At 42.3% G+C, this 15605-nt stretch overlaps 1 protein-coding gene across 1 annotated transcript in view; it reads right to left on the bottom strand.

Annotated features, from left to right (window-relative positions):
* The window catches only part of LOC132401501 (adhesion G-protein coupled receptor D2), a 312379-nt gene that overhangs the window by 275816 nt on the left and 20958 nt on the right, over window positions 1-15605 (bottom strand). The window contains exons 10-11 of the mRNA XM_059983527.1: window positions 8442-8576; window positions 3795-3900 (exon numbers count right to left, since the gene is read on the bottom strand). Of these exons, the coding sequence (XP_059839510.1) occupies window positions 3795-3900; window positions 8442-8576 (241 nt within the window). The remainder of the gene's footprint in view (window positions 1-3794; window positions 3901-8441; window positions 8577-15605) is intronic.

Below are 15605 nucleotides of genomic sequence, written 5' to 3'. Positions count from 1 at the left end.
GAACTCATGGATGGATTAAAGCCTGGAATTACTATATGAGACTTGGTTGCAGGAGGGGTAGGACTGGCTCTTCAATACTGTGATTCTGTTGTTTTAGATGTGAGAGAGTGGGAGGGATTGGGGGGCGGGAGAAGGGTTACTAGTCAGCGAAAATGTTATAGCAGTGCTCAGTCAAGACAGACTGGAGAGCTTGTCTAGAGAGGCTTATTCAGCGTAAATGAGGAATAAGAAATACCACATGAATTCTAGACCACCCAACAGTCCACAAGATTTAGAAGAACAAATTTGTAGAGAGATTGCAGACTGTTGCAAGAAACATAAGGTTGTAATAGTCAGTGATTTTAACTTTCCTCTACTGTAAAAGAACTAGATGGGATAGAGTTTGTCAAAAGTGTTTAAGAAAGTTTCCTTAATCAATACAAGAAGTTCCAACAAAAGAGTGCGTAATACTTGATCTGCAATTAGGGAGTGAGACAGGGCAGATGATAGAAGTGTGTGTAGAGGAACACTTTACATGAAGTGATTAGTTTCAAGGTAATTATGGAGAAGGCTAGGTCTGATCCTTGGGTTGAGACTCCAAGTTGGGGAAAGGCCAGTTTTGATGGTATCAGAAAGGATCTGGAAAGTGTGGATTGGGACAGGCTGTTTTCTGGCAAAGGGGTAATGGTAATTGGGAGGTCTTCAAAAGTGAAATTTTCAGTGTAACAGAGCTTGTATGTGCCTGTCAGAATAAAATGAAAGGTTAACAGTTTTAGGGAACTTTGTTTTTGAGAGATATTGAGCCCCTGGTTAAGAATAAAAAGGAGGTGCATAGCAGGTATAGGAAGATAGTGTCAGGAGGGGCCGGTTGAGGTAGGACTCAAGTGCAGACCAATGAATGCTCTTTTACCAGGATTTTATTAACAGCCATAGGGGCAACAGTCTTTCAACACCAGGAGGCAGGCACGAAGCCGGAATGGCAGGCGGAGGTCTTACCCAGGAAAGGCCGTCTGGCGAGGACAGACGATTACGGGTGCTCCAGGCAAGAATCTGGTTCCAAACAGGCAGAATCCGGAAACACAGAATTCGACAATTTCAGTTGGCAGTAGTCACTACAGCAGGCTGGAACGACTCAGTTCAGGACTGGGACGAACAGGCAGAGAGTGTGAGTCGAGGCAGGGTTTAAGTGGACTGGATAATGAGCGAGAACAGAAACAGATGGGTGCTATTGAGGAGATAAGTGGGTAATTGGCGAGAGTCCGATTAGGGAAGGGGCTGGTTCAAAGCCCACATGGTCAGGTGAAAGAAGGTAGAATTTAAGGACTGTCGTGGTCCAGAGCCCCTTTGACCCAGTGTTCAGGCCAGATCCTTAACAGATAGGAACAAACTGGGTGCTTATAGAGTATCAGAAATGCAAGAGAACACTTAAGAAAGAAAGCAGGAGGGCTAAAAGAAGACCGACAAGGTGAAGGAGAATCCTAAGGGCTTCTACAGGTACATATGTTAAGAATAAAAGGATTGCAAGAGACAAAATTAATCCTCCGGAAGATCAGAATAGTAAACTATGCATGGAGCCAAAAGAGATGGAGGAAGACCTTAAATAGATTTTTTTACTTCTGTTTCTACAGAATGGACACAGAGTCTATAGCAGGCAGGCAAGGCAGCAACAAGGTCCCGGAACTGATACAGATTACAGAGGTAGAAGTATTTGATAGAGATATACTAAACTATGAGGGGTATAGATAGGGTAAATGCAAGCAGGCTTTTCCACTGAGGTTGGGAGAGACTACAGCTAGAGGTCATGGGTTAAGGGTGAAAGGTGAAAAGTTTAAGGGGAACATGAGGGGAAATTTCTATTTCTCCCAGTACAAGAAAACAGGTGTATCGTTCTGTTTCCCTTGACACAACTACATCACATCCTTGTTCAAACAGAGAGACAAAGCAACTACAGACCTACTTCAGGTCCATGTAAAATAGGAACCGTTTATCAGAAGTTGTGGATTATCTGTCCAACAACACATCCCCGAAAGTTGAAGACTGAAATCGGCTAGTCTGGAAGTTGAGGCCTGATGGTTGAAGCCTCTGATTCTGCCTGACCCAAAGTCCATGTCTGTGAGTCTACAAGTACAGGCCAGGGACTGGAGGTTTGAGGCCCTGGGTTGGAGGCCTGTCTGCATGTATGAGAGGGAGGAAAGGAGTTTGTTTTGCTGCTGTTGTTCGGGTTGTTCCACTGAACATGGTGGGCATGCTACACTGGTGCCAGAATGTGTGGTGACACTTACAGGCTACCCCACACTTCCTTAGGTTGTGCTGGTTGTTAAATCAAATGACACATTTCACTCTGTTTTGACATACATGTGATAAATAAGTGAATGTGATTCTGAATCTGAACAAAGGATACCACAGCCAATTCTGACACTTGGTTTGAAGATATGTACCTTATCCAAGTATAATTTAAATCCAATATTTGAAAACTCCATCTTACCCAATCAGTCCCTATTCATTTACAGAAAGCATTATGATTATCTGATTATGTAGCACTTCCCAAATCTTTGTGCTTCTGGAAAAGAACAATGAATTATCTTTTCACTCTATGTAGAGCCACCAAAATGCATCCAAAGATTTCCTTTCTCATCGTGTCAATTCACTTCATCTAAAGTAGCGGAGGCTTGTTTACCTCCTGTAATTCAGGGCAATGTATCTGTGAACAGTACTTCTTAACATGAGATGTGATTACAATCATTCCAGAGTAGTACTGTGGCACTCTTTTTGAGAATTCTTGCATGTTCTTCCAAGTAGCTGTCTCCTTGGGCACCCCTAGGGGACCCATGTTTCAATGCCACTGTGGCTGGAACTCCACAAGATAAAATCTATTACTTATGTGCTCTGCCACCATTTGTCCTGCTTGGTGGAGCAATAACATCAGCGCCAGACTCCGAAGCGAAGGTTCCCGAGTTCGAATCCAAGTCGGGTTGAGCGTCGAGCTAACATCTCGGCCTCGTAAAGCAAGAATAGCTTGTTATAGAAACACCATCATGACGGTGCCCCGATAACTCCACTGCCAAGTTAAGGGCTATTATTCTTCTTCTTCTTCTCCTGCCACCATTCTCCTTCTACCTATCATGTTAATGAACAACCCACCCTCCAGACCCAGTCTGATCAAAACACACTCCTCAAATAGCCTACCCCCTTAGCCCTGAACTCCCAGCTTTCTTAATGGAAGCCTGATTCATAGAATGCCCAGACTGAGCCTTGATTACTCATTCAAGTTTTAGTGCCTCCAATTGGCCCAAGGTCTCCAAACCAAAAAGCAGTAATATCCAATCAGACCCCACATTCTCCACTCACAACTCACCCCATTCTGTGCCACCAGACTCTGATTGGACCATGACCCATCGGAGGCACCAAACAAGATTATGCAGTGGTTGTTCAATGGCAAGGCCTTGAATATGGCTGAGGCTCACGGCAGTGGGTCATAACCAAAGAGCTGCAGATATGTTATGCACCATCTGAATGGCATACCCCCTTTGGACACAGATTAAGTTGCAAACCATAATTTGTAATGCTTGGACAGTCATTCTTTCCACATGTGTTTTGGCTTGTAGGAGGTATTACATCATTAAATATAAAATAAAAATACCAGAAATTATTCAGTGCAGAGCAGCATGGTCACCTGAAGCTTGATTTTCTATTTCAAATGGAGTCAGTTTACTACATTTTCTGCTCAATTTAATTCTGAAGTTTACATTTTTTATCACAGCATTGATTATATTATGATAAAACTTGTTATAGATTATTTATAAGCATAGTCTTACGTTCTGTCTGTCCTCCCAGATACTAGTACAGAGTCTGAGTCGTGTGGTCCCAAATGATGTTCTACACTCCGGTAGTAAGCATGTATAAATATCAAGTCCTCGTAGCCTGGAAACGAAAAGGGAACACTGTATTTCAGCTCACGATAACACAAGATGCTTCAGCATTCACCTTGGATAGAAATCATTTATTGATCCTGATGACTCAGTACAACACCAGCACCAAACTAACAGAATAGAGAGGAAGTAGCTATTGGTAACTGAAGTCATAGATGTACATTGAAAACGTAAAGACCTCCTACTGATCACATAAATCCCCCTCAGCTTCCTTCATTTTTCATTCAAGAGGTGTGGACTTCACTGGCAATATCAGCATTTATCATCCATCCTGAATCGCCCCTAAGCAACACTGGCGAATCTAGAGTCAGACATCGCCCAGACAGCATATGGGTATCAGATTTCTTTGTCTTGTGTGCTTTAGCAACAACTCCACAGTTTTGTGCTCACTGTTACTGAGATAATATTTTTGATTCAACGCCAGATTAATTGAACAACTTTAATTTAAATTCCCAGCTGCCATTTCTCAGATTAGAATTCATGAATCCAGGTCACTATTCCAGAATACTGGCTGATTCAGTAACACAACTACCAGGGTACATTATTCATTTATCTTGCAAGTGAAAAGTTGGGTTCTCTTTTTCATATACAATTGTGCAGACATTTAAGAGATCTAATAAAGAATTATTGCACCTGTATTTAGAAAATTAGCTGCAAGAAAGCAGATCAGGACTCTATTCTTAAGCAGGTTTGTCTTCTGAGATATTTCCATTTTAAGCACCTTCAGTTTATAGTTTCATTCAGGGAAATGCCTATTTAGCTATCAACTGATAAGATTTAGACTCAGCTTGGACTCATTACAAACTGCACAAGAGAAATGTGATATTTTTAAATAACTTCAGTGATTTTTTGAAAATGCATGGTTATGCAATTTCACAAGCTGCAGGTCAAGTCTTTCCTGTGCCCAGCTAATATCAAAATGCTCCTGTTACAGACTGAGATTTGGACAATAGATGCAGTAGACTAATCCTTATGAAAGTACTGCAGATTCACCTTAAAAAATCTAGTGCTTTTCATCTCGGTTTCTCATCATAAAGGAGCGCTGGCTCAATTCTTCTTGCCAACTGGAATACTTTTGTTGTTATTCTAGCTAAGGACAGCTATCTCAATGGGGATTTCATTCTTCATTGTTTATGTAGGGCTACCAACTAGCCTTGCATTCTCTTTCAAACTAATTCAAGTCTGTTGTGTTGCTTTAGTCAACCTCGTCTAGAATATTCTCAGAGAGCTAACTGTTACCAACCATGGCAACATTAAAATAAAAATGGATCTGCAATATAGATAGAAACATAGAAAATAGGTGCAGGAGTAGGCCATTCAGCCCTTCGAGCCTGCACCGCCATTCAGTATGATCATGGCTGATCATCCAACTCAGAACCCTGTACCTGCTTTCTCTCCATACCCCCCCCCCCACCGATCCCTTTAGCCTCAAGGGCCATATCTAACTTCCTCTTAAATATAGCCAATGAACTGGCCTCAACTGTTTCCTGTGGCAGAGAATTCCACAGATTCACCACTCTCTGTGTGAAGAAGTTTTCCCTCATCTCAGTCCTAAAAGGCTTCCCCTTTATCCTTAAACTGTGACCCCTCGTTCTGAACTTCCCCAACATCGGAAACAATCTTCCTGCATCTAGCCTGTCCAATCCCTTTAGAATTTTATACATTTCAATAAGATCCCCCCTCAATCTCCTAAATTCCAGTGAGTATAAGCCTAGTCGATCCAGTCTTTCTTCATATGAAAGTCCTGCCATCCCAGGAATCAATCTGGTGAACCTTCTTTGTACTCCCTCTATGGCAAGAATGTCTTTCCTCAGATTAGAGGACCAAAACTGCACACAATACTCTAGGTGCGGTCTCACCTTGTACAATTGCAGTAGAACCACCCTGCTCCTGTACTCAAATCCTTTTGCTATGAATGCCAACATACCATTTGCCTTTTTCACCGCCTGCTGTACCTGCATGCCCACCTTCAATGACTGGTGTACAATGACACCCAGGTTTCGTTGCACCTCCCCTTTTCCTAATCGGCCACCATTCAGATAATAATGTTTTCCTGTTCTTGCAACCAAAGTAGATAACCTCACATTTATCCACATTAAATTGCATCTCCCATGAATTTGCCCACTCACCTAACCTATCTAAGTCACCCTGCATCCTCCTCACAGCTAACACCACCGCCTAGCTTTGTGCCATCCGCAAACTTGGAGATGCTGCATTTAATTCCCTCGTCTAAACCATTAATATATCTTGTAAACAACTAGGGTCCCAGCACTGAGCCTTGTGGTATCCCACTAGTCACTGCCTGCCATTCTGAAAAGGTCCCATTTACTCCCACTCTTTGCTTTCTGTCTGCCAACCAATTCTCTATCCACCTCAATACCATACCCCCAATACTGTGTGCTTTAAGCTTGCACACTAATCTCCTGTGTGGGACCTTGTCAAAAGCCTTTTGAAAATCTAAATATACCACATCCACTGGCTCTCCTCTATCCACTCTACTAGTTACATCTTCAAAAAATTCTATAAGATTTGTCAGACACGATTTTCCTTTCACAAATCCATGCTGACCTTGTCCGATGATTTCACCGCTTTCCAAATGTGCTGTTATCACATCTTTGATAACCGACTCTAGTATTTTCCCCACCACCGATGTCAGACTAACCGGTCTATAATTCCCCGGTTTCTCTCTCCCTCCTTTTTTAAAAAGTGGGGTTACATTAGCCACCCTCCAATCCTCAGGAACTAATCCAGAATCTAAAGAGTTTTGAAAAATTATCACTAATGCATCCACTATTTCTTGGGCTACTTCCTTAAGCACTCTGGGATGCAGACCATCTGGCCCTGGGGACTTATCTGCCTTTAATCCCTTCAATTTACCTAACACCACTTCCCTACTAACATGTATTTCTCTCAGTTCCTCCATCTCACTAGACCCTCGGTCCCTTACTATTTCCTCAAGATTATTTATGTCCTCCTTAGTGAAGACAGAACCAAAGTAGTTATTCAATTGGTCTGCCATGTCTTTGTTCCCTATGATCAATTCACCTGTTTCTGACTGTAAGGGACCTACATTTGTCTTGACCAATGTTTTTCTTTTCACATATCTATAAAAGCTTTTACAGTCAGTTTTTATGTTCCCTGCCAGCTTTCTCTCATAATCTTTTTTCCCTTTCCTAATTAAGCCCTTTGTCCTCCTCTGCTGGTCTCTGAATTTCTCCCAGTCCTCAGGTATGCTGCTTTTTTTTTGCTAATTTATATGTTTCTTCTTTGGACTTGATACTATCCCTAATTTCCCTCGTCAGCCACGGGTGCACTACCTTCCCTGGTTTATTCTTTTGCCAAACTGGGATGAACAATTGTTGTAGTTCATCCATGCAATCTTTAAATGCTTGCCATTGCATGTCCACCGTCAACCCTTTAAGTATCATTTGCCAGTCTATCTTAGCTAATTCACGTCTCATACCTTCAAAGTTACCCTTCTTTAAGTTCAGAACCTTTGTTTCTGAATTAACTATGTTACTCTCCATCTTAATGAAGAATTCCACCATATTATGGTCACTCTTACCCAAGGGGCCTTGCACGACAAGTTTACTAACTAGCTCTTCCTCATTGCTCAATACCCAATCTAGAATGGCCTGCTCTCTAGTTGGTTCCTCGACATGTTGGTTCAGAAAACCATCCCGCATGCATTCGAAGGAATCCTCTTCCTCAGCACCCTTACCAATTTGGTTCACCCAAACTATATGTAGATTGAAGTCACCCATTATAACTACTGTTCCTTTACTGCACGCATTTCTAATTTCCTGTTTAATGCCATCCCCAACCTCACTACTACTGTTAGGTGGCCTGTACACAACTCCCACCAGCGTTTTCTGCCCCTTAGTGTTATACAGCTCTACCCATATCGATTCCACATCCTCCAGGCTAATGTCCTTCCTTTCTATTGCGTTGATCTCCTCTCTAACCAGCAATGCTACCCCACCTCCTTTTCTTTCCTGTCTATCCCTCCTGAATATTGAATATTCCTGGATGTTGAGCTCCCACCCTTGGTCATCCTGGAGCCATGTCTCTGTGATCCCAACTATATCATATTCATTAATAACTATCTGCACATTCAATTCATCCACCTTGTTACGAATGCTCCTCCCATTGATACACAAAGCCTTCAGGCTTGTTTTTACAACACTCTTAGCCTTTATACAATTATATTGAAAAGTGGCCCTTTTTGCCTGGATTTGCTTGCCTGCCACTTTTACTTTTCACCTTACTACTTTTTGCTTTGACCCTCATTTTACACCCCTCTGTCTCTCTGCACTTGTTCCCATCCCCCTGCCACATTAGTTTAAATCCTCCTGAACAGGAGTAGCAAACGCTCCCCCTAGGACATTGGTTCCAGTCCAGCCCAGGTGCAGATCGTCCTGTTTATACTGGTCCCACCTCCCCCAGATGGTTGCCACTCAATGGGAAGAATCTCTTACAAAGATGATTAAAATACCACATGAGATTTGGATCGAGATTTTCAGTATCACTTACCTGATGTGAAGAGCCTAGATATCTCCGAACCAGGAACTCGGACTTCATCCACTCGATCCCGAGCAGAAAGACATGTTGGTTTGTAAATAAGACCATTTTCCAAACCAGACAAATGACTTGCTTTCATCTGCACATCTACAAGGTGAAATCAGGAAATTTATGCAAAATGCTATCTACTTTTCCTCCCACCAGCCTACCTAAACTCCCTTTTCTGGATTTTGATTCCCAGAGGTGCTGAGAAATCTTCGAAATGCCCCACTGTTATAACATGAGCTAGAGAGTGAGTATGCCCTAACAAATTCCAGTCCAGATTTTACTCAACATCTACTCACAATCATTTCTGACACAAAACAAAATCACAATCAGGATTAATGGCAGATCACGGAAAGATATAGAAGCAATAGGATTATAGCAGTGGAGGACAGTAACTTTCCCAGTATTGACTGGGATTGCCTCAGTATAAGAAGCTTAAAATTGAGCCTACAAAAAAAATCAATAATCATGCCAGAGAAGAGGTTGTATTTAACATCATCTTGGGAAATAGAACAGGGCAGTGGCAGAAATGTCGCCTGGGGAACTCGGAAAAAGTTACCACAATTCTGTTTCTTTCAAGGTAGTTACAGAAAACCAGAATATTTGTCCTCAAGCTGAGGTCCTAAATGGTGGGAAGGATCATTTTGTAAGAGCAAGAAGCAGATGCTTGTGTTCAAAACAACATCTGACAAGTGGGTCTCTTTTAAAGGAGTGTTAGCAAATGTTCAGGAACATCATGTTCCATTAAGGAAGGGAGTAAAAGATAACACAGACACAGATAATCGAAGGCTTGATCAACAAAATATATACATGTGAATTGAAAGGACAACTACAATCAAGCGAGCCCCTTCATGAACATAGAGGCTAAAAGGAAGTGTTTAATACGGAACAAGGAAGGTTAAAAAAAAGAGGAGATGAAAAGGAGCATTTGATGGCTCAGAGTCTGTACTCACTGGGGTTTAGAAGAAAGAAGCGAATCTCATCGAAACCTACAGAATTGAATACTGAAAGGGCTAAATAGACTGGACATGGAGAACATGTTTCCTATAGTGGTGGAGTCCTGGATCAGAGGGCACAGCCTCAGAACAGAGGGATGTCCCTTTAAAACAGAGATGATGGGGAATCTCTTCAGCCGGAGGGTGGAGAATCTGTGGAATTCATTGCCACAGATGGCTGTGGAGGTCAAGTTATTGGGTACATTTAAAGTGGAGGTTGAGATTCTTGATTAGTCAGGACATCAAAGGTTACAGGGAGAAGGCAGGAGACTGAGCAGTGTGGAGGACTGTGACCCGTGTGCAGGTCGATGGGACTGGCAGATTAATTGTTTTGAAAGGACTAGATGGACTGTAGTTTCTGTGCTGTGGTGTTCTGTGACTCGATGCAAAAAAACTTTTAATAGAGCCCAGCAATCTTCTTGTTTCCAATAGCACAGTGGGATAGATTATATCCGGTTCTGGCAATTTATCATTCTTATTCACTCCAGAACATGTACCACCTCCAGCTTAATATATAATTACTCCAGACTAACAATGTACTCTTCCCTGATTTCTGGGTGGAGATAGCTAGCCTGGCTTTGTGCAGGGGAAATCCTGTCTCACTAATTTTACTGAATTTTTGAAGAAGGTAGCAAAGGAGACTGATGAACGCAGGGCAGTATAAAAGGACTCTGCAGTACATGAGTAAAAGATTTGATATTGTTCCACATTATAGGCCAATCCAGAAGGTTAAGGCACTTGGCATCCAAGGAGAACTACCGAAGTCGATCCAAAATTTATTTTGATGCTAGGAGACATCAAAAGGGTAGTAATGGAAGGATTTCTTTTATTGGAATTCTGAGACTATTAGTGTATCAGAGGGATCAGTGCCGCACCCTTTGCAGTCTTTGATATATATTAATGATTTGGATGTGAATATAGCATGTTTGAATATATAGTTATGGTTGACGTGAAAATTGCTGGGATTGTGGATAGTGCAGGCAGTTGTCTAAGGCTACAGCAGGAAATAGATCAGTTGGAAAGCTGGGAAAAGCATTGGCAGTTGCAATTTAATCCTGACAACTGTATACTGGTAAGTCAAACAGGGAACGAACATATAGAGTAAATGGTAAGGCATTAAGGAAGGTCGATGTGACCTTGGGGATCAACTCCCTGAAAGCGACATCACATGTGGATATGGTGGTGATGAAGACATGGCATTTTTGCCTTCATAGACTCAGCATAGAATACAAGAGTTGAGAAGTTATGTTGCAAATTGGTTAGTCCACAGTTGGTGTCTAATCACCACACAAATGGAAAGGTGTGATGGCACTGGAGAGAGTACAGAGAAGGTTCTCCAGTCTGCTTCCTGGATTGGAGGACTACAGATATGAGATATTGGCCAGGCTGGGCTTGGCGGAGGAGGCCGAGGGATAACATGATAGTATATAAGCTTATGACAAGCACAGATTATGGATTGATTGTCAAAATGTATTACTGTGGTAAAGATAACAAAAACAAGAAAGCATGAGTTTAAAAAGAGAGAAAGGAGTATTCTGATATGTGAAACTTACTGTCAGAGGAATCAGATACAGTTAACTATGTTTAACAGGTATTCAGACAGACACTTCAATTAACAAGGCACAGAAGGCTACGAGTGTAAAGCAAGCCAATGGGATTAGTGCAGATGCATCATGGGGCTTTCTGCGCTGTACCTCTCCTTGGCCGGAGCTCCTCCATGGCATTATATATGTGAAATGGTCCCAACATCTGGTTCTGCCTCCACAAAACCCAACAAGAAGCAGGCTCAGCAAGGTCAATTGTAGTCTCTCCTGGCACACCGGAGAACATTTGATAATTCGACACAAACCAGAACCGGGCAGCTTTCTTGTACATGACCATACTAGTCATTGTATAAAATGGCTGTGCCTTTATGAGGGCATTTTAAACAGTGGGAAATGTCCTTCAATGTCCACTGTGTACTATTCAATCATTGAAGTGATCAGTTTATATATGTCAATTTAAGTAATTAAGTATAACTCCTTTAGGAATGAGAATAATACCAATCTTCAATCTAACCCTTCAGTCTAAGGAAGAGATGGATGCTGTGTTAGAGAGTATTCTGGAGTTAGGTTACGTAGCAAACTATTAACTTCAACAACCAACCTTTAAACCTGAACGTGCAATGCAAATTAAATTTAAAATGCAGCACTGGACAATAGGTTTGTAGAGTTGTGAAGAACAACTAGAAAATCCAGACAGTACTGATTAATGTTCATTTTGGCTGTCCACAGTATGGGTGTGAAGAAGGAGGTGTGAAAGTCATATGTAATTGAAAAGAAGCATTGTAGACACATTGTAAATATAGAACACAAAGTACACTGCAGATGCTGGGGTCAAAGCAACACGCATGACATGCTGGAGGAACTCTGCAGGTTGGGCAGCATTCGTGGAAATGATCAGTCAATGTTTCGGGCTGAGACCCTTCATAAGGACAATATAGAATTGTCCTTTGATCTTTTTGTCATGTAATATTGGGTCAAACAGGTCTCTTCCTCGAAAGGGTCTCAATGTAATGCCTGCTGCTCATTTTTGATGGATAAACAACTTCATGTTCACTAGGTTCAGTATCTCACCGGTGACTTTATTCACATTACAACATTTGGGGGCTCATCCAGGATACCTTCTTGTGGCCCATTAAGTGGGCAGCCATCTCAGCAATCTAAGCAGGTGAATATTTTTAAAATTTGTGCACACTCAGACTTGTTTGGGTCGGTGGCTACAGGATCCAAGTTACCACGAACATGGTGGAGAGCTGAACTAGTAGATATGAAAGTAGTGTGATATGTGTGTTTATGTAAAAGACTAAACACTCCTGTGTTCATTTGGTGAGACGGGGCCACCAGTTGCAAAGGAAGGTGACCAATGGTTTTGGATACCAGATTGGGGAGTTTATACTCATTCCAGGAACTGTATTTTGGCAGACGCATTTATATGTGTTCTGTTTTAATATGTCTGTAACCTTGGTGTAACAGTTAGATGCAAAGGAATGCAACAGGCATTATGAGTTTAGAGGCACACAAGTAGCAGATTGCAGAGTACATACCCCGTGGTTTTAAGTATGTACTGTTTAACTTGTACCAGTCATGGTGCAATTAGTGTCCTGAGCTGCATATATTTCAACACAATAAGTATCGTAGGAAAGGCAGATGATAGTGTCGAAGATGAGGTAGCAGGCTTACAGAGGCAATGTGTAGTGAGGAGAGGCTGGTGATAGGGTAAAATTGCAGTCAACAGGATGAGTTGCAACTTTAAAGGATGAATACAGGACTAAAGGAGTTATAATTGAATGGCCTCAGAATACGAAATGAGGTCGATGAATTTGTAGCACAGTTGCAGATTGTCTCGTATGATATTTTAAGCATCACTGAACCAGGGCTGAAGGAAGATTATAGGAAGGAGCTTAATGTTAAAAGGACAGGCAGGTAGACAGAGGGGACGGCATTGATCTATAGGTAAAAACTGAAATCAAATCATCAGAAAGAGGTGGCATGGAATATAGAACAGAATCTAAAGCACATTACAGGCCCTTTGGCCCACAATGTTGTGCTGACCATGTAACCTATTCTAGAAGCTGCCTACAATTACCCTATTGCTTGGCCTGTATTTTTCTGAGCTCCAGGTACCTATCTAAGAGTCTCTTAAAAGACCTTAAAGTACAATGGGACATAAAAATGGCATGCCAAAAGGACTAGGTAATGGGGGATTTCACTATGCAGATAGATCGGGAAAATCAGGTTGGTGCTTGATTCCAGGATGGGGAATGTCTAGAATGCCTATGGGATGGCTTTTTAGCATAGCGCATGATTGAGCTCACTAGGGGATTAGCTATTCTGGATTGTGTGTTGTGCAATGAGCCAGAATTGATCAGAGAGCTTAAGGTAAAAGAACCCTTAGGGGAAAGTGATCATAATATGATCGAATTCACCCTGAAATGTGAGAAGGAGAAGCTAAAGTCAGATGTATCAGTATTACAGTGGAGTAAAAGGAATTATAGAGACATGAGAGAGGAGTTGGCCAGAATTGATTGGAAAAGAACACTGGCGGGGATGACGGCAGAGCAGCAATGGCTGGAATTTCTGGAAGCAATTCGGAAGGCACAGGATATATACATCCCAAAGAGGAAGAAGTATTCTGAAGGAAAGATGATACAACTGTGGCTAACAAGTGAAGTCAAAGCCAAAGAAGGACATATAATCCAGCAAAAATTAGTGGGAAGTTAGTAGATTGGGAAACTTTCAAATACCAACAGAAGGCAACTAAAAAGTCATTAGGGGAAAGATGGAATACAAATGCAAGCTAGCCAATAATATTCAAGAGGATATCAAAAGTTTTTACAGATACATAAAATGTAAAAGAGAGTGACAGTGGATATTAGATCACTGGAAAACTATGCTGGAAAGGTAGTAGTGGGGGCAAGGAAATGTGCAAGGAGTTACTCTGGAAGATACCAGTAGTATCATGGAAATTCCAGGTGTCAGAGGTCTTGAAGTGTGTAAGGTTACCATTACTAAAGAGAAGGTTCTCAGGAAACTGAAAGGTCTGAAGGTAGATAGGTCACCAAGGCCAGATGATGTATACCCCAGGGTTCTGAAAGAGGTGACTGTAGAAATTGTGGAGGGATCTTTCAATATTCGTTAGGTTCTGGAATGGTTCCAGAAGAACTTACACTCCACTCTTCAAGAAGAGAGAGAGACAGAAAAAAGGAAACTATTCTGACCTCAGTGGTTGGGAAGATGTTGGAGTTGATTATTAAAGATGAGGTCCCAGGGTACTTGGAGGCACAAGATAAAATAGGCTGTGGACAGCATGGTTTCCTCAGGGGAAAATCTTGCCTTGTAAATCTGTTGGAATTCTTTGCAGGACAGACAAATGAGAATTGGTTGATGTTGTGTATTTGGATTTTCAGAAGGCCTTTGACAAGGTGCCACACATGAACATGAGGAAATCTGCAGATGCTGGAAATTCAAGCAACACACACAAAATGCTGGTGGAACACAGCAGGCCAGGCAGCATCTATAGTCAACGTTTCGGGCTGAGACCCTTCGTCAGGACTTACTGAAAGAAAAGATAGTAAGAAATTTGAGAGGGGGGAGGGGGAAATCCAAAATGATAGGAGAAGACGAGGGGGAGGGGTTGAGGATAAGAACTGGAAAGGTGTTTGGCAAAAGGGATTCAGAGCTGGAGAACGGAAAGGATCATGGGACGGGAGGCCTAGGGAGAAAGAAAGGGGGAGGGGAACACCAGAGGGAGATGGAGAACAGGCAGAGTGATGGGCAGAGAGAGAGAAAAAACATGGGTCCACTGGTCATATATTTTAATTCCACGTCCCATTCCCATTCTGATATGTCTATCCACAGCCTCCTCTACTGTCAAGATAAAGCCACACTCAGGTTGGAGGAACAACACCTTATATTCCAACTGGATAGCCTCCAACCTGATGGCATGAACATTGATTTCTCTAACTTCCATTAATGGCCCTCCCCTTCTTACCCCATCCCTTATTTATTTATTCCCTCCCTTTTCTCTCTCTCGTCAATTTGGGTCACCTCCAAGAGTGCAGAATTCTGCCACAAGCTCAAGGTAATGATTGAAATTCACCAGATGCACCCTGAAGATACCCGCATGTTGATAAAAATGAAGTGCCCAAGGAATAAGCGGGACAGTATGGCCCAGGGAGTGTGGGATGGTACAGGGGCAACTACCAGGAAGAGGGATATCACTTCTTAAAGGGGAAGTGAGGCAGCGACTGGGAGGAGCTGAAAGTAATTGGGAAATGAGAATGTTTGTGGTTCAGAAAGCTGACAGGCCTGCCTTAGATTATGCAGAGCACAGACATCGAGCATATGAGTATTCCGGGTTGGATAATCCAGGGAGGGATGACCCAGTCTTCCTGAAAACACAGACGGAAGGCCAGTGCTCAGCCCTCCAGGAGGTTTTAGGTTTGGGGATAGTGGTGGGATCAGCAGTGTCATGAGCCAGTGAGCCAGTGAGTCATGAGCCTGTGCTCAGCCCTCCAAGAGGTTTTAGGTTTGGGGATAGTGGTGGGATCAACAGTGTCATGAGCCAGTGAGACAGAGCGGAGGAGAGAGAAGTT

Source organism: Hypanus sabinus, chromosome 11 (genome assembly GCF_030144855.1).
Source record: "Hypanus sabinus isolate sHypSab1 chromosome 11, sHypSab1.hap1, whole genome shotgun sequence".
NCBI classification, from domain to species: Eukaryota; Metazoa; Chordata; class Chondrichthyes; order Myliobatiformes; family Dasyatidae; genus Hypanus; species Hypanus sabinus.
This window is presented reverse-complemented; position numbering and strand designations above follow the sequence as displayed.